This window comes from Moschus berezovskii, chromosome X (genome assembly GCF_049115385.1).
Source record: "Moschus berezovskii isolate FMDL1 chromosome X, NW_MosBer_1.0, whole genome shotgun sequence".
NCBI classification, from domain to species: domain Eukaryota; kingdom Metazoa; phylum Chordata; class Mammalia; order Artiodactyla; family Moschidae; genus Moschus; species Moschus berezovskii.
The window spans coordinates 105,639,068-105,659,902 of NC_142488.1; the positions used below are offsets into that span (position 1 = coordinate 105,639,068).

Genomic DNA, 20,835 nt, shown 5'->3' on the forward strand with positions numbered 1-20,835 from the left:
CAAATCCAGGCGATTTGGCTTTGGGTCCCTTACCTTCAAACTAATTTTGACCAAATTTGCATGCCAATGTAGACTGACCAGAACTATCCCTGCTATAGACTAAATGTTTGTGTCCTCCCCACTCAAAACTTTATAATGTTGAAGCCTAATCCCCAATGTGATGGTACACACAATGTGAGGTGGGGCTTTTGGAAGGTGATTAGTGGCCTTAAAAAGAGACCCCAGAGAGCTTCCTTGCTCTTTACTCCATGTAAGGACTCAGCTAGAAGAGAGTCATCTATGTAAATCAGTGTCTTCACCAGACACTGAATCGGCTGGCACTTTGATCCTGAAATTTCCAGCCCTCAAAACTATGAAAAATAAATTTCTGTTGTTTATAACTACCCAGTCTATGGTATTCTGCTATAGTGCCATAAATGGACTAAGACAATCCTACTACCCAAATATATATAAAGTGTACCACTACATTTACATACTATCAAGCATTCATTAGCAATTTCCTATTATTTCCCCTGCTTTTTAAAGTGATATTTATAGGCTTGTACATAGTATTTTGTATAACATACACAGCAATAAAACTCCAGTGTTACCCCAAGAGAGGGACTTCAAGCCCTTTTGCCCCATTTTATGCCTGCAGAGGATGTCCAGAAACACTAGACTGGTTTAATCACATGGCACAGACTTTAATAAAAAAGGCTAATGTCCCAAGACCAGAAATCCTAGCCAGACTGTTGGAATGTCAAATATGCTAGGTGTTTGTCACAACTCTTGCACTTTAAGGATCAAGAACAATCCTTGGGAAAGTGGTCTGTCTGGAGCACAAAGGGTTTTCCTGAGGATTCTACTGAAAAGAAGCATAGTATACAGGAAGAAAGAATAAGCTAAAAATTATCTTACAAGTTTCTCAAAATCTTTTCACCAAAATAAAAATTAAATAAATAGGAAAAAGAATGGCACATACAAACTCAATCTAATCTCCCTCATATCAAGAAAGTTTAAAAATTGGTTTCTTTTCTTCCCTTAAGAAGCAGGTTTATTGAGTTAGCAGTCAGCTATTTCTTTATACGTAGATAATAATCATAAATCTTCACTTTTGCCACATGCTTTAGAGACAGCCAAAGGAAGTCAGTCATTAGAACAAGTGTTATTTTAATATAGTGCATTTAAAACTTTTTGTGTCTGTAAACAAAAATTACAAGTCAACTTTTAGAGATAAAAATGGGAAAGAATCACAAAAAGTTTTAGTAAAACTATTCTAAGACGTACCATAAATGTTAATATATAAATGCAATTCAATTTTTGACAAATTGCTTTTTCCATAAAAGAACAAAATAAAATGATAATAAAGACAAAAACCTTAAAAATACCTCACTTTCCTCAAACCTTTCCCAAGCCAGGCCAAGGAGATTATGTACCCAGTTAGAGAAAGGAGCAACCCAAATGACCAATATCTATGGAAGGAAATTACTCTCACACACTTTAAGGTTAAAATGGTTTCAGGTAAAGTAATATGTACTGCCAGGTGACACCACTGAGGGAGATACACATAATAAAAATCACAGAGAAAGGAATATTATCATTTACGTATATTAATTATATTTACTACTTCCCTATTTGAGAATTTAGACAAGTAACTTCATTAAGGAAGAAGTTTTCCCTTACAATTCAAAACATAAAACAAAGTTAAGAATAAGATTCTAAAATTAAATCACACTATACCAGTTTCCATTCACTGTCACTCATTTGGTAGGGCAATTTTTTTCTTATTCAATGTTCAGTCTATTATAAAAACAGCATAAAGCTAAGAATGGGAGTTCTACAGCCATACTGCTGCTTTGATTAGAATCTTGGCTCTACCAGTTGCAATATGTGTAATTTTGAGCAAATAGTTAACCTCTGTGCTTCAGTTTCCTCATCTGCAGTGCAGGGATAATAACAACATATCTGAAAATGTTGTGAAGATGAGATGAGGTAATATGGGTAAAGTATTTCTAACACTGCTTGGCACACAGTAAGAATTTATTATTAACATCAACTGTTATCTACCTCCTAACCTTCCAATAATCCCATCCCAATCTATCCATCCTTGAGGTAGCAACAAGAAGTCACAAGAGTGAAAAATATAACTCAAGCACTGTTTCTTTATAATGTTCCACTTTAATTGGGGATGCTAATAAATAAACCTGTGTTGTGGTGCTATGATTTCAGGAAAATATTTCTGGTCTAAAGCCTTGGTACTCAAAGTGACCTAAGGACCAGCAGGCATGGGCATTACCAGAGAGTTGTTAGAAATGCTGGCCTGTGAAATCAGAATCTGCATCTGGTTCCTGTGGGCATTGAAGTTTGAGAAGCACTGCTCTCAAGAACAAGACCAAAAACCTATAAAGTAATGTGGACATATAGAAAATACAAATAAGATACTGTTGAGACATAGGTTACATAGCCAAACCAATTACATTCCTTTGCAACTAAAAAGAACAGGAACTGTATTAAAAAAACAAAATGTATTCCCCCCAAAATTGTTTCCTTACCTAATGTTAAGGTATGTTAACATCTGCAGGTTTTTAATGGCTTCAGGAATGATTTTGATGCAATTATGATATAAATTTAATGTTTCAAGAGGTGCAAATAACCAGACCTCAGAAGGAATTTCTGTAAAACGATTTCTTGAAAGATCTGAAAAATAAAAGTAATTTCTGCATGTCAAACATACACCTACATTTGTGGTAATTAACAGAACTATTCACATACTTGCTGAATCACTGAGAATCCAACCAACTATTCAAAATACTGACCCTGACCTTTTGCCTTCACCTTGAAGGCAAAAAATATATAGAAATATACTCATGGAAAGTCTGTTCATTAACAAACTGCACTTGATATACTTCAATATCTTTAAATATTATCTTTTAAAATACCAATAAAGAATTCTCTCTGACATTTAAAAACATGAATAAAACCTTCCCTGATCCCACATCCCCCTCCATCCACCTCTTCCTCCTTTACAGCAAAACTTAAATAAATCTACAACATAACTATATTTCATACTTACCATGGACTTTTCAACCCATTATAATTTGCTTTCTATTCATTTTTATGTCCAACAAGGTCACTAAGCCTCCATATCAACCACCACTCATCCATTTGGAAATATTTCTCTTTCCTTGGCCTGGAAAACTACACTTCTGGATCATTTCCTATTATCTCCCTGGCTGCTACTAAGTCTCTTGCTAGATTCTCCTCTACCCATACTGTAAATATTTTTGTTCCTAAGGACTCTGATATAAGGTACTCTTTCCTTAAGACATACTCTATTAGATGATTTAATCCAAAACTAGGGTTACTATTCATATACTGAAAATTTCTAATTAAATACATGTTTAAACACTTAGGTGCTAATCTTTAGGCCTTCCTCTTCGTATCTCTCAGGCACCTCAAATTCTGCAAGTGCAAAATCTTGACTGAAGATCTTCTTCCACATATCTGTTTCTCTCACTTTGGATAGTGTCACCAACATTCCCCTCATGAGCTGCTCAAGCCAGAAACTTGGCATTTACACTTGATTCCTTCCTCTCCTGAACTATTCCAAGTACAAACAAATAATTCTATTCACTTAAGTTTTCACAGGCACACACACACAAAAAAACAGAATTATTATAACTATTATACATCTATTGATAATTTGTTAAATGAAATTTTGAAAAATACTTACGATATCATGTGGCAGGAAAAAAATACCCTAAAAGAGTTTCTCAACCAAAGTGTTATTGACTTTTTGCATTGTATAGCTATTTGTTGTATGGGGCTATCATGGGCACTGTAGGATATTTAGCAGCATCTGTAACATCTATCTACTAGACGCCAGTTAAAACCCTCTAGTCATGGTAGTCAAAAAACATCCCATGGAATATAAACCCTCCTACCCCTGTTGAGAACTTCTGCCTGAACAATTATCAAATTAGCTATCTTACCATAGGAATATACTTTGCGAAGGGCTTCCCAAGTGGTGCCAGCGGTAAAAAAAAAAAAAAAAAAAAAAAAACCACCTGGCAATGCAGGAGACTTAAGAGATGCAAGTTTGAACCCTGGGTGGGAATGATTGCCTGGAGAAGGAAATGGCAACCCACTGCAGTGCTCTTGCCTGGAGAATCCCATGGACAGAGGAGCCTGGAGGGCTATAGTCCACAGGGTCATAGAGTCAGACATGACTGAAACAACTTAGCATGCACGCACACACACAATACTTTGCTAACACTACTTCATTATACTTATTTGGTTAAAAACATAAGACTATCATTTACCTTTATCAAGAAAAACATCTATGCAGTTAGGGAGTTTCGAATCAACATGTACACACTGATGCTGCTGCTGCTAAGTCGCTTCAGTTGTGTCCCACCCTGTGTGACCCCATAGACAGCAACCCACCAGGCTCCCCCATCCCTGGGATTCTCCAGGCAAGAACCCTGGAGTGGGTTGCCATTTCCTTCTGCAATGCATGAGAGTGAAAAGTGAAAGTGAAGTCTCTCAGTCATTTCCGACTCTTCGTGACCCCATGGACTGTAGCCTACCAGGCTCCTCTGTCCATGGGGTTTTCCAGGCAAGAGTACTGGAGTGAGTTGCCATTTCCTTCTCCACTACTATATTTAAAATAGTTAACTAACAAGGACCCACTGTATAGCACAGAGAAATTTGCTCAATGTTATGCAGCAGCCTGGATAGGAGGGGAGTTTGGGGAAGAATGGATACATGTATCTGTACAGCTGAGTCCCTTTACTGTCCACCTGAAACTATCATGTCATTGTTAACTGGCTATACCCCAATATAAAATAAAAAGTTAAAAGAAGAACATCTATGGTGTATCTTAGGCCACTGTACTCATTTAGCATCTGGTGTGCCCACATAAGAACAGCTTCCTACCAACACTAAAATTTCTCACTCTGAGGGATGACACCTATATATTTAGCAGTATAATAATTTGCTATTCAGAATATTAATATACATGTATGTTTTTACGTATGTGTGTATACATGCACACACTCATTTGACCAATGCAAAATTTTGTAACTGGCTAAAGAAAATAAGTTATGATTATATAATATAAAAGTTAATTTGGATTCTTTCTTCTCACCAAAAGACTGAATAACTAAATAAAAGGATAGATAGAATTATTAGAAATCAAAATCTTAACCTGAAATAGAAGTTTTCAATTTACTGGCTCACCTCCTCTAGATATCCAGGCATCATGCAGTTCTATTGACGTGGAAAAATTAAGACTTCTTTTTTTTAGTTTAGAATATTTCTTTTACATTTGAATTTTACCTCTTATCCTTAACTTCAGAACTCTAGGAGTTGAAAATTACTGCTTACAGTTAATTTGAAATCCTAAAAACAAATTCTGCCCAGTTTGTTGTTCTGTATAACATTTAGTAAGTACTCATAAATAGTACATAAATTATAGTGGCCATAGAATTAGATGATGGTAGCTTGCATGGAGGAGAAGGCAGTGGCAAACCACTCCAGTACTCTTGCCTGGAAACTCCCACGGATGGAGGAGCCTGGTAGACTGCAGTCCATGGGGTCGCTAAGAGTTGGACACAACTGAGCGACTTCATTTTTACTTTTCACTTTCATGAATGGGAGAAGGAAATGGCAACCCACTCCAGTTTTCTTGCTTGGAGAATCCAAGGGATGGGGGAGCCTGGTAGCCTGCCATCTATGGGGTCACACAGAGTTGGACATGACTGACGTGACTTAGCAGCAGCAGCAGCTTGCATGGAGATGACAAGAATAAGGATGAAAAATAGAATTTGAAATATATTTTGACATTAGTGCTTACAGGAATTGGGCAAGTAATTGTCTATGTGGGATAAAAGACAGTAATCAAGAATGGAATCCAGAGAAGACTGGGAGGAGAACAAGATGGCGGAGAAGTAGGATAGAAGTGCTTGTAGAACACTAGCTGAGAGCGGACAAGAGTACCTGACCACCAGAAAAGAACATATAGAACCAAGCAAAACTCAGTAGGATGAAGGAACTAGGGGGGAAAACAGGAGTGTTAGTAGGACTGGACCTGCCCTCGGTGGGTGGGGGAACTGAAATAGGCGTCTAATTCCCACATCAAGGCAATTATATAGGTCACAAGAGAAACATTTAAGACTGAGAATGAAGCAGCTGATCTGTGGTAGCCTAAATGGAATGAGGAACAGAGAGTCCTTGCCACAGCCATATGTACCCCGGATAGGGACACAGGTTCCCTAGAAGGCACAGAAGCTAGGAGCTGGAGCATAGGGATTGTAGAGCAATCCCAGGGTGAGGGCTGCTGTTGACTGCAGAGAGATGAACCAAGGGGACCTGAGGAAGGAGACTGTGGTGGGAAATGCCTGTGGAGAAAAGCCAGACAGTCATGGAAGCAAGGCGATACTGCTGAGTCATGCACAGGGGGTGGAGCCATCACCACAGTCTCTCTTTCCCCACAGGCCAGCACCGGCAACTGAACAATAGAGAGGCTGGCCCATCAAGTGCATGATGAACCCAACAACAGAGAAGGACCCCAGACAAGGGAGCCTTCTAAGTGCCTGAACAGGTGGAGCTATGGAGAAAGAATAGCCAAAGAAGCCTTTTGATCACCAGCTACCAGAGGCTTGAATAAAAGACTCTGTTAGAAAAGACTGCCAACATCCGCTGGATCATGGAGAAAGCAAGAGAGTTCCAGAAAAACATCTATTTCTGCTTCATTGACTATGCCAAAGCCTTTGACTGTGTGGATCACAATAAACTGTGGAACATTCTGAAAGAGATGGAAATACCAGACCACCTGACCTGCCTCTTGAGAAACCTGTATGTAGGTCAAGAAGCAACAGTTAGAACTGGACATGGAACAACAGACTGGTTCCAAACAGGAAAAGGAGTATGTCAAGGCTGTATATTGTCACCCTGCTTATTTAACTTCTGTGCAGAGTACATCATGAGGAACGCTGGGCTGGAAGAAGCACAAGCTGGAATCAAGACTGCCGGGAGAAATATCAATATCCTCAGATATGCAGATGACACCACCCTTATAGCAGAAAGGGAAGAGGAACTCGAAGGCCTCTTGATGAAAGTGAAAGAGGAGAGTGAAAAGTTTGGCTTGAAGCTCAACATTCAGAAAATGAAGATCATGGCATCTGGTCCCATCACTTCATGGGAAATAGATGGGGAAACAGTGGAAACAGTGTCAGACTTTATTTTTTTGGGCTCCAAAATCACTGCAGATGCTGATTGCAGCCAGGAAATTAAAAGACACTTACTTCTTGGAAGGAAAGTTATGACCAACCTAGATAGCATATTAAAAAGCAGAGACATTACTTTGCCAACCAAGGTCCGTCTAGTCAAGGCTATGGTTTTTCCCATGGTCATGTATGGATACGAGAGTTGGACTGTGAAGAAAGCTGAGCGCCGAAGAATTGATGCTTTTGAACTGTGGTGCTGGAGAAGACTCTTGAGAGTCCCTTGTACTGCAAGGAGATCCAACCAGGCTATTCTAAAGGAGATCAATCCTGGGTGTTCATTGGAAGGACTGATGCTAAAGCTGAAGCTCCAAGACTTTGGCCACCTCATGCGACGAGTTGACTCACTGGAAAAGAGTCTGATGCTGGGAGGGACTGGGGGTGGGAGGAGATGGGGATGACAGAGAATGAGATGGCTGGATGGCATCACCGACTCGATGGACATGAGTTTGAGTGAACTCCGGGAGTTGGTGATGGACAGGGATGCCTGGCGTGCTGTGATTCATGGGGTCGCAAAGAGTCGGACACGACTGAGCGAATGAACTGAACTGAACTGAGGGCCATAAATCCTGTGGCTGAGGCAGTCTGTGTCCCTGCACACTTGACACGGCCAAGGTCCCTGCAATCCAAGCAGCTGTGCCACCTTCACGCTTAACCCTCACTGGGTTAAGTCTTCCAGGGCAGGCTCAGGATCAAACCCCAGTGGACAACCCACATACACACGTAGAAATAAAACCACAATTGAAACCCAGAGGCAGTGTGGCTAAGGAATAAGACCCAAAACCTTCCCACCAGCTGTACAAGCTGCATCCACATGATCAACTAGACAGCCTGTGTCTATGGAATATATAAAAGGACACCGAGAGTTCCCACAAGAGAAAATGCACTAGTTCTGATAGCTGTGGACATTGGAGGCAAGAACACACAGGAGTAGGACCAGATTAGAGTCTGAGCTGCCTCTACTGCAGATCCGGAGACGAGAACAGTGATGGAGGGCATCCTAGGTAGGTGAGGTAGATTGTGACTCCCAGCAAGGGAAAGGACCCTGACAGCAGTGACTCAAGAAAAACTTATTCTTCTTATATTTTGATTTGTTCTGTAGTTTCTTTGGTTTTTTCCTTTTTTTTTTTCCCTCTGTTGTAGTTGTTGAATTTATTAGCACTATGAAATATAATTAAGTTTTTGAGTTTTCTTTTTTTAATCACACTTTTTATTCCTGTTATAAACCTCTGCCTCTACATTGGCCTTTTGCAGTTCTGTGGTGTTTTCTTTCCTTTTTTTCCGTTTTTTAAAATTTTATTTTTAAATTTCTTAAACCTATTATTTTTTCTACATTTATTCCTTTGCTTGCTTTTTCTACTGTTCCTTTCCCCTTGCAGTTAATTTTTAATATATATAAATTTTCTTTATCTACCTTTATTTAACTTTGTATATCTACTCTTTCTTTCTTTTCTTTCTTTCTTTTTTCTCATCACATTTGTTAGTTTTGTTTTCAATGCTTTATTCCCCACTTGGCACCTTGCTTTAGTATTGTTTTTCAGTTGGTGTTTCAGTTTTGTTCTTAACTAGTGGATATCATTTTTGGTTTCCAGTGTTTTCAGGATCAATCTATCGTACTTTATTTTTGTTGGACTATTTTGATTTTGCTTATGTGTGTATGCATATATGTGCATATTCCACTATTTTAATTATTATTTGCATGCTTTTGTAACTGCTGTTTTTCTGGGGATCATCTTGGGTTTCTCATTTTTGGGGATTTGTTTTAATCTCACTTAATGCCATAAGAAACCACCTGTGGAATCTCTGTTCCTGGCCAGAGATCAAGCCCTGAGCCTTCAGAGTGGAAGAACTGATTCCAAGACCCTAGACTACCAGAGAACTCCGAACCCGAGGGAATATCAAATAGTGAGAACTCCCACAAAGGAAATCACTTGAATACAACACCCAATATCACCCAACTACCAGTAGCACCCTGTGCTACTACTCATATAAATAACAAACAAGACAAAAATACAAACCCAATCATCAACAGACAAGATTATCACCAACAGACAGGATTATCACTTCACTCAGCTCTGCCCATCAAAGAAAATAATAAACTCAGCACAAATCTCATGCTATAAGAAGCCTACACAAACAACTGGACAAACTTTAGACAGGCAGAAATCAAAAAGAAGAAAGAATTTAAACTTGAAGGCTGGGAAAAGGAGACCTCAAACACAGTAAGTTTTTAAAAAAATAATGAAAAGGCAGAGAAATACTGCACAAATGAAGGAACAAACTAGAAACACAGAAGTCCAAATAAATCAAGAGGAAATAAGCAAACTATCTGAAAAAGAATTCAGAATAATGATAGTAAATATGATCAAAAACCTAGAAAACAGAATGAAGAAAATGCAAGAATCAATTAACAAAGACCTAGAAGAATTAAAAAGTAAACGTACTGAGACAAAGAACACAATTATTGAAATTAAATATACTCTAGCAGGAATCAGTAGCAGAATATCTGAAGCAGAAGAAAAGATCAGTGAGCTGGAAGATAAAATGGTGGAAATAACTGCTAAAGAGCAGAATAAAGTAAAAGGAAAGAAAAGAAAAGAACTGAAGATAGACTCAGAGACCGCTGGGACAATATTAGACACACCAACATTTGAATTACAAGGGTCCCATAAAAAAAAGAGAAAAAGAAAGGGTATGACAAAATTTTTGAACAGGTTATACTGATCTTTCTACAGAAACTCTGCAGCCCAGAAGGGAATGGCAGGATATAGTTAAAGTACTGAAAGGGAAAATCTACAACCAAGATTACTCTACCCAGCAAGGATCTCATGCAAAATTGGTGGAGAAATTAGAAGTCTTTCAGATAAGCAAAAGTTAAGAGAATTCAGTACCACCAAATCAACTTTACAACAAATGATAAAGGGACTTATATAGTCAGGAAATACAAGAGAAGATCTACAAAAACAAACCACAAACAATTAAGAAAATGGAAATAGGAACATATATATCAATAATTTAATGTAAATGGATTAAATGCTCCAACCAAAAGACACACATTGGTTGAATGGATACAAAAACAAGACCCATATACATGCTGTCTACAAGAAACCCACTTAAAACCTAAAGACATATATAGAATGAAAGTGAGAGGATGGAAAAATATATTCCATGCAAATGGAAAGCAAAAGAAAGCTGGAGTAGTAATCCTCATAACAGAAAAAGTAGACCTCAACATAAAGAATGCTAGAAGAGATAAGGAAGGACACTACATAATGATCAAGGTATCAATCCAAGAGGAAGACATAACAATTGAGAATATCTATGCACCCAACATAGGAGTACCTCAGTACACAAGACAAACACTAACAGACATAAAAGGAGAAATTGACAGTAACACAGTAATAGTAGGAGACTTTAACACCCCACTCACCAATGGACAGTTCACCAAAACAGAAAATTAAAAAGGAAACACATCTTATATGATACATTAAATGAGATGGATTTCACTGATATCTTCAGGACATTTCATCCAAATGCAGAAGAATACACCTTCTTCTCAAGTGCACATGGAACATTCTCCAGGATAGACTACATCTTGGGTCACAAATCAAACCTCAGTAAATTTAAGGAAACTGAAATCGTATCAAGTATCTTTTCGGACCACAATGCTATCAGACTAGATATCAATTACAAAAAAAAAAACCTGTAAACAGAAACACATGGAGATTAAATAATACATTTCTAAATAACAGGTTACTGAGGAAATAAAAAAGGGAAATCAAAAATATCCTGGAAACAAATGATAATGAAAACACGACAGCTCAAAACCTATGGTATGCAGACAAAGCAGTTCTAAGAGGGGAGTTTGTAGAAATACAACCCTACCTCAAGAGAAACATTGAATAAACAACTTTATATCTAAAACAACTGGAAAAAGAAGAACAAAAAAAACCCCAAGATCAGCAGAAGGAAAGAAATCATAAATATCTGAGCAGAAATAAATGAAAAAAATAACAAAGGGAAAATTCAGTTCAGTTCAGTTCAGTTCAGTCGCTCAGTCGTGTCCGACTCTCCGCGACCCCATGAACCACAGCACGCCAGGCCTCCCTGTCCATCACCAACTCCCGGAGTACACTCAAACTCATGTCCACAGAGTCGGTGATGCCATCCAGCCATCTCATTCTCCGTCATACCCTTCTCCTCCCGCCCCCAACCTTTCCCAGCATCAGAGTCTTTTCCAGTGAGTCAACTCGTCGCATGAGGTGGCCAAAGTATTGCAGTTTCAGCTTAAGCATCAGTCCTTCCAATGAACACCCAGGACTGATCTCCTTTAGAATGGACTGGTTGGATCTCCTTGCAGTATAAGGGACTTTCAAGAGTCTTCTCCAACATCACAGTTCAAAAGCATCGATTCTTCGGCGATCAGCTATCTTCACAGTCTAACTCTCACATCCATACATGACCACGGGAAAAACCACAGACTTGACTAGACGGACCTTTGTTGGCAAAGTAATGTCTCTGCTTTTTAATATACTATCAAGGTTGGTCATAACTTTCCTTCCAAGGAGCAAGCGTCTTTTAATTTCATGGCTGCAATCAAAATCTGCAGTGATTTTGGAGCCCCAAAAAATAAAGTCTGACACTGTTTCCACTGTTTTTCCTTCTATTTCCCATGAAGTGATGGGACCAGATGCCATGATCTTTGTTTTCTGAATGTTGAGCTTCAAGCCAACCTTTTCACTCTCCTCTTTCACTTTCATCAAGAGGCTTTTGAGTTCCTCTTCACTTTCTGCCATAAGGGTGGTGTCATCTGCATATCTGAGGTTATTGATATTTCTCCCGGCAGTCTTGATTTCAGCTTGTGCCTCCTCCAGCCCAGCGTTCCTCATGATGTACTCTGCATATAAGTTAAATAAGCAAGGTGACAATATACAGCCTTGACGTACTCCTTTTCCTATTTGGAACCAGTCTGTTGTTCCATGTCCAGTTCTAACTGTTGCTTCCTGACCTGCATACAGGTTTCTCAAGAGGCAGGTCAGGTGGTCTGGGATTCCCATCTCTTTCAGAATGTTCCACAGTTTATTGTGATCCACACAGTCAAACGCTTTGGCATAGTCAATGAAGCAGAAATAGATGTTTTTCTGAAACTCTCTTGCTTTCTCCATGATCCAGCGGATGTTGGAAATTTGATCTCTGGTGCCTCTGCCTTTTCTAAAACCTGCTTGAACATCTGGGAGTTCACGGTTTACATAGTGCTGAAGCCTGGCTTGGAGAATTTTGAGCATGACTTTACTAGCGTGTGAGATGTGTGCAATTCTGCGGTAGTTTGAGCATTCTTTGGCATTGCCTTTCTTTGGGATTGGAATGAAGACTGACCTCTTCCAGTCCTGTGGCCACTGCTGAGTTTTCCAAATCTGCTGACATATTGAGTGCAGCACTTTCACAGCATCATCTTTCAAGATTTGAAATAGCTCAACTGGAATTCCATCACCTCCACTAGCTTTGTTCGTAGTGATGCTTTCTAAGGCCCACTTGACTTCACATTCCAAGATGTCTGGCTCTAGGTCAGTGATCACATTATCGTGACTATCTTGGTCGTGAAGATCTTTTTTGTACAGTTCTTCTGTGTATTCTTGCCACCTCTTCTTAATATCTTCTGCTTCAGTTAGGTCCATACCATTTCTGTCCTTATCGAGCCCATTTTTGCATGAAATGTTCCCTTGGAATCTCTAATTTTCTTGAAGAGGTGTCTTGTTTTTCCTATTCTGTTGTTTTCCTCTATTTCTTTGCATTGATCACTGAGGAAGGCTTTCTTATCTCTCCTTGCTATTCTTTGGAACTCTGCATTCAGATGCTTATATCTTTCCTTTTCTCCTTTGCTTTTCGCCTCTCTTCTTTTCACAGCTATTTGTAAGGCCTCCTCAGACAGCCATTTCGCTCTTTTGCATTTCTTTTCCATGGGGATGGTCTTGGTCCCTGTCTCCTGTACAATGTCACGAACTTCTGTCCAGAGTTCATCAGGCACTCTATCAATCAGATCTAGTCCCTTAAATCTATTTCTCACTTCCACTGTATAATCATAAGGGATTTGATTGAGGTCATATCTGAATGGTCTAGTGGTTTTCCCTACTTTCTTCAATTTAAGTCTGAATTTCACAATAAGGAGTTCATGATCTGAGCCACAGTCATTAGTAAAGATTTACTAATTTATAATTAGTGAAGATTAATAAAACTAAAAGCTGGTTCTTTGAGAAGATAAACAAAATTGACAAACCTTTAGCCAGACTCATTAAGAAAAAAAGAAGAATCAAATCAGCAAAATTAGAAATGAAAAAGGAGAGGTTACAACAGATAATGCAGAAATACAAAGGATTATAAGAGACTATCATGAACAACTTTATGACAACAAAATGGATAACCTGGAAGAAATAGATTCTTCAGTTCAGTTCAGTTCATTCGCTCAGTTGTGTCCGATTCTTTGTGACCCCATGAACCACAGCATGCCAGTCCTCCCTGTCCGTCACCAACTCCCAGAGTCCACCCAAACCCATGTCCATCGAGTCAGTGATGCCATCCAACCATCTCATCCTCTGTCATCCCCTTCTCCTCCTGCGCTCAATCTTTCCCAGCATCAGGGTCTTTTCAAATGAGTCAGCTCTTCGCATCAGTTGGCCAAAGTATTGGAGCTTCAGCTTTAGCATCACTCCTTCCAATGAACACCCGGGACTGATCTCCTTTCGGATGAACTAGTTGGATCTCCTTGCAGTCCAAGGGACTCTCAAGAGTCTTCTCCAACACCACAGTTCAAAAGCATCAATTCTTCAGCGCTCAGCTTTTTTTATGGTCCAACTCTCACATCCATACATGACATCTTCCTAGACTGAGCCAGCAAGAATTAGAAATTACGAGCAACCCAATTACAAGCACTGAAATCCAAAACTTTGATCAAAAATCTCCCAAAAGAACAAAAGCCCAGGACCAAATGGCTTCACATGTGAATTCTATCAAACATTTAGAGAAGAGCTAATGCCTATCCTTCTCTTTCAAAAAATTGCAGAGGAAGGAACACTTCTAAACTCATTCAACAAAGCCACCATCACCCTGATTCCAAAACCAGACAAAGACAACACAAAAAAATAAATCTACAGGCCAATATCACTGATGAACACAGATGCAAAAATCCTCAACAAAATTCTTGCAAACAGAATTCAACAACACATTAAAAAGCTCACCATTAAAAAGCTACACCATGATCAAGTTGGGTTTATCCCAGGGTTGCAAGGATTCTTCGATATGTGCAAATCAATCAATGTGATACACCAAATTAACAAATTGAAAGATAAAAATTGTATGATAATGAGGTGGATGAAACTGGAGCCTATTATACAGAGTGAAGTAAGCCAGAAAGAAAAACACCAATACAATATACTAACGCATATATATGGAATTTAGAAAGATGGTAATGATAACCCTATATGTGAGACAGCAAAAGAGACACAGATGTATAGAACAGTCTTTTGGACTCTGTGGGAGAGGGCAAAGGTGGGATGATTTGGGAGAATGGCACTGAAACATGTATATTATCATATGTGAAACGAAATGCCAGTCCAGGTTCGATGCATGATACAGGATGCTCGGGGCTGGTGCACTGGGATGAACCAGAGGGATGATACTGGGAGGGAGGTGGGAGGGGGTTCAAGATGGGGAACACATATACACCTGGGGCAGATTCATGTCAATGTACGGCAAAACCAATACAATAATGTAAAGTACTTAGCCTCCAATTAAAATTTTAAAAAAAGAATCCAAAAAATAAATAATAAAGTTCAAGGTAGAAGAAAAAAAAGAAGAAAAAAACCATATAATTTCAATAGATGCAGAAAAAGCCTTTGCCAAAATTCAGCACCCACTTATGATTAAAACTCTTAAAAAAATGGGCACAGAAGGAACCTACCTCAACATAGTAAAGGGCATATATGATAAGCCGAAAGCAAACATTATTCTCAATGGTGCAAAACAGAAAGCATTCCCCCTAAGATCAGGAACAAAACAAGGGTGTTCACTCTCACCACTATCATTCAACATAATTTTGGATGTCCCAGCTACAGCAATCAGAGAAGAAAAAGAAATGAATCCAGATCAGAAAAGAAAGTTCTCACTGTTCGCAGATGACATGATACTATATACTGAAAACCCTCAAGAAACTATCAGAAAATTACTAGAGCTAATCAGTGAATTTAGCAAAGTCACAGGATACAAAATCAATACAGTAATCACTTGCATTTCTATATACTAACAATGAAAAATCAGAAAGAGAAATTAAGGAATCAATCCCATTCACCACTACAACAAAACTAATAAAATATCTGGGAATAAACCGACCTAAGGCTCCAAAATCACTGCAGATGCTGATTGCAGCCATGAAATTAAAAGACGCTTGCTCCTTGGAAGGAAAGTTATGACCAACCTTGATAGTATATTAAAAAGCAGAGACATTACTTTGCCAACCAAGGTCCGTCTAGTCAAGGCAATGGTTTTTCCCATGGTCATGTATGGATGTGAGAGTTGGACTGTGAAGAAAGCTGATCGCCGAAGAATTGATGCTTTTGAACTGTGGTGTTGGAGAAGACTCTTGAGAGTCCCTTATACTGCAAGGAGATCCAACCAGTCCATTCTAAAGGAGATCAATCCTGGATGTTCATTGGAGGGACTGATGCTAAAGCTGAAACTGCAATACTTTGGCCACCTCATGCGACGAGTTGACTCACTGGAAAAGACTCTGATGCTGGGAAAGATTGGGGGCGGGAGGAGAAGGGGACGACGGAGAATGAGATGGCTGGATGGCATCACCGACTCTGTGGACATGAGTTTGAGTGTACTCCGGGAGTTGGTGATGGACAGGGAGGCCTGGCGTGCTGTGATTCATGGGGTCGCGGAGAGTCGGACACGACTGAGCGACTGAACTGAACTGAACTGAAGGAGACAAAAGAACTGCATACAAAAAATTATAAAACACTAGAGAAAGAAATCAAAGATGCCATAAAAAGATGGAGAGATATTCCATGTTCCTGGGTAGGAAGAATTAACATTGTAAAAATGACTATAACTACCAAATTCAATCTACAGATTCAATGCAATCCCTATCAAATTACCAAGAACTAGAACAAAAAATTTCACAATTCATATGGAAACACAAAAGATCCTGAATAGCCAAAGCAGTCTTGAAAAAGAAAAATGGAGTTGGAGGAATAAACCTTCCTGACTTCAGACTATACTACAAAGCTACAGTCATCAAGACAGTATGGTTCTAGCACAAAAACAGAAATATAGACCAATGGAATAAGATAGAAAGCCCAGAAATAAACCCACACACCTATGTGTACCTTATTTTTGACAGAGGAGGCAAGAATATACAATGGGGCAATGACAGCCTCTTCATTAATTGGTTCTGGGAAAACTGGACAGCTACATGCAAAAGAATGAAATTAGAACACTAACTAACACCATACACAAAGATAACATCAAAATGGATTAAAGACCTAAAAGTAAGACCAGAAACTATAAAATTATTAGAGGAAAACATAGGCAGAACACTTGATGACATAAATCAAAGCAAGATCTTCTATGACCCACATCCTAGAGAATGTAAATAAAAACAAAAGTAAACAAGTAGGATCTGATTAAACTTAAAAGCTTTTGCACAGCAAAGGAAACTATAAGCCAGATGTAAAGACAACCCTCAGAATGGGAGAAAATAACAGCAAATGAAACAACTGACAAAGAATTAATTTCCCAAATATACAAGCAGCTCATACAACTCAATACCAGAAAAACAAACAACCCAGTCAAACAATGGGAAAAAGACCTAAACAGACATTTCTCCAAAACAGACATACAGATGGCTAACAAACACATGAAAAGATGCTCAATATCGCTCATCATTAGAGAAATGCAAATCAAAACTACAATGAACTGTCACCTCACACCATCACAACGGCCATCATCCAAAAGTTTACAAACAATAAATGCTGGAGAGAGTGTGGAGAAAAGGGAACCCTCTTGCACTGTAGGTGGGAATACAAATTGATAGAGCCACTATAGAAGATGGCATGGAGATTCCTTAAAAAACTAAGAATAAAACCACCATATGACCTAGCAATCTCACTCCTAGGCATATACCCTGAGGAAATCAAAATAGAAAAAGACACATGTACCCCAATGTTCACTGCAGCACTATTTACAATATTTACAATAGCTAGAACATGGAAGCAACCTAGATGTCCATCAACAGATGAATGGATAAGGAAATTGTGGTACACATACACAATAGAATATTACTCAGCCATAAAAAGAAATGCATCTGAATCAATTCTAATGAGGTAGATGAACCTATCTATCTTAAAAGGATAGATCTCATGATATGCATTCACCACAATATAAAGGAGTATTTTTCAAACTAGGTAGATCTGTTATACAGAGTGAAGTAAGCCAGAAAGAGAAAAATAAATATCGTATACTAATGCATATATATGGAATCTAGAAAGATGGTACTGAAGAATTTATTTGCAGGGCACCAATAGAGAAACAGACATAGAGAACAGACTTATGGACACCAGGAGAGGGGAGGAGAGGATGAGATGCATGGAGAGAGTACTTGCATTATCATATTTAAAGTAGATAGACAATGGGAATTTGCTGTATGTCTCAGGAAACTCAAACAAGGGCTCTGTATTAACCTAGAGGGGTGGTAAGGGGATGGAGATGGGAGGGAGGTTTAAGAGGGAGGGGACATATATTTACCTATGGCTGATTCATGTTGAGGTTTGACAGAAAACAACAAAATTCTGTAAAGCAATTATTCTTCAATTAAAAAATAAATTTTTTTAAAAAAAGAATGGAATCCAGAATTCTGGCTTAGGCAACTAAATGATGCTACTTAACAGAAAAGTGAGAGGTGGAACAGGATTTTTATTCTTATTTTTGCTATACAGCTTTGTTTTACTTTTTGAAGAAGAGGATAGAATCAAGGGTTCAATTTTACATTTGTACAAACTGAGATATCTGAAAGATATCCAATAAGGGATTGCGAAATGGCCAGTTAATCAGATCATTCTGGATCTCACACGTGAGGTCTGGGATGGATACATAAAGTTGAAAGTTGTGGGAATATGGTTAGTACTATAAAATCATAGAAATGGAAGACATCACCTAAAATCAGAGTACTAAGTCAAAATGAAATTCAAGACTGGGCCAACCACAAGACCAATGTTTATAAGTTAAGCAAGATAAAAAAGAGCAAGAAGAGGGGACTAAAAATAATAGTCAAGAGAAAATACAAGAACCATAAAAAAGAGAACATTCAAAGAAGCAACTGGAGAAAAAGCAAAAATATCAGTGTTAATAACCAATGATTTTAATAATTTAAATATCAAAGTATTATTTTAATAATTTATATATTTATTATTGCATGATGCTTTATCTTCTTTCCCCTCCAAAAACAAGACTCAGTTAAATTACAAAGTAATATTATGAGTTCCCTTAGGGAATTTAAATAAATTTTCATTCATAAACTATTTTTGAATGAGCAAATACATTTATTTAGTAAACACCACTTAAGATTACAATTATTTTTCAGGTATAATTGAATAAAGCAAATAAAGCATAATAAAGTCAAAATTAAAACTCAAGCCATTATAAAGCCTCTAAGAAAATCTTGTTCCAGGCTTTTTCAGATATTTTTTTCTTTTTCGTTTTATTTTAGGGGGCTCATTGCATTATTTATTTGTTTGCTTGTTAACTGGAGTATAGTTAATTTAGGTTTTTCCAATATTTTAGATCTGTATAAACATCTTTTCTAAGAATGGGGTAAACAGAATAACAGTGCCAAAAGAAAAATACAACCATAGAGGCAAAGGTGGCCAATAACACAGAACAATCTGTATTTTAATTTCTTGATCTATCTCACACTAACAGCATCTCGTATTTTCCTTTAAAAAAGTAAAAATTAACTTTTACATAGATATAATGGATAAAATTTAACCTCTGATTTAATTTTTTATCTTTTGATGTACAATTAAATAAGATTTTATAACATTAAAAATCATTTAATGAACACCTGTACTAAGGCAACTAGAATAATATAAAGAAAGAACATATTATCCTCAAGAAATACATGCCAAATTGGTATTTTATTTAATATGGTTCCATCTAAAGATGGAAAACAAACTTTTAATTTCTTTCTGATGGTGAAATTCATTTCATAACAGCTTTAAAGTCTACCTTCGTAGGGGACAAGTAAGACTTGGGAAAAGACAATTGTAAAAATGTCTCACCTTTTCCACACACACACAAGAAAAGAAATTAAATTTTGCTCTTTATCTTCCTGTAGTGTGAGCTGAATGGTGGCCCTCAAAGATATCAGGTCCTAATAATTAAAATTTTTGGCAGATACAATTGTCTTGCAATGGAGATTATCCTGCATCATCCAGGTGGGTGCTAAATGCCATCGCATATATCTTTATAGGAGGATGACAGAGGGAAACGAGAGACACATTGAGGAAAAGGCCATGTGAAGATGGAGGCAGACACTGGAGTGATGAGGTCACGGAATGCCAGCAGTTACCAGACGCTGGAAGAGGTGAGGAGTGGATTCTCTCGAGTCTCCAGAGGGTTTATAGCCCTGCTGAAACCTTGATTTTAGCTTCAAAAGACTTATTTTGGACTTCTGGTCTCAAGAACTATAAGAGAGTAAATTTCTGTTGTTTCAAACTACCAAGTTTATGGGTCATTTGTTACAGCAGCCACAGGAAACAAACACATTTCTCAAAAATAGTTTATCAGAATTAATGAGAAAATGCCTGCAAAAATATTTTAATAGTTGTACATTTTTTTCTTAAGTAGTAAGGTGATAACTCAATTAATTAGTATCCTTGAGGATAAAAACCTGTATCACCAGTGAACTAGGTTTCATCTCAGTTTTTATTATAAATCATATCAAGCAGTATTGGCAATAACTCAACAGTAGACAGACTGTGTACTGTTTCCTGCCTTCCTTCAAACTGCTCCTTGTAAAACTGCTGGGAGCCTGTTAGAGACGTTAATAGATCATTTTAAATAATCTGATCTAAATTATGTTCTGTATCACTCAAGTTTCAGAGGTCAAAAAAGCTAGAGAACGGAGAAAAGGAGTCAGATGGAATGGAAATCTGTTTGCTGCCTCCCAAGCTGCAGCCACAAGAGCCACAGATGGGTCCATCTGTCACCGAGTACAATTCTTGGCCCACTGGCTATCATTTCTGCCAAGGTATAGCAAATTATTTTCAGAAAGTATACTACTATACTATACTAATTTCAGTTTTGTCTTATTCACTGTACAAAAGGCTGTATGACTTTTGTCACAAATTGTTAAAGTGAACTAAGATACATGAGTCTTCTCTGGGTGATATTTAATAGTAGAGACTGCTATAGTTCCTCTTATTTAAAAAAAATCCTAGATCATCTTTGAAAGAAAAATGTCTAACAAATGATGGGTGTTGTTAGAACACAGGCTCATCATTAAAAGAGAGAGAAT

At 38.0% G+C, this 20,835-nt stretch overlaps 1 protein-coding gene across 3 annotated transcripts in view; it reads right to left on the minus strand.

The window, feature by feature from the left end:
• Positions 1-20,835, minus strand: part of LRCH2 (leucine rich repeats and calponin homology domain containing 2) — a 106,211-nt gene that overhangs the window by 67,080 nt on the left and 18,296 nt on the right. For all 3 annotated transcript variants that reach the window (XM_055393465.2, XM_055393464.2, XM_088833781.1), the window contains exon 2: positions 2,532-2,676. In XM_055393465.2, the coding sequence (XP_055249440.2) occupies positions 2,532-2,676 (145 nt within the window). The remainder of the gene's footprint in view (positions 1-2,531; positions 2,677-20,835) is intronic.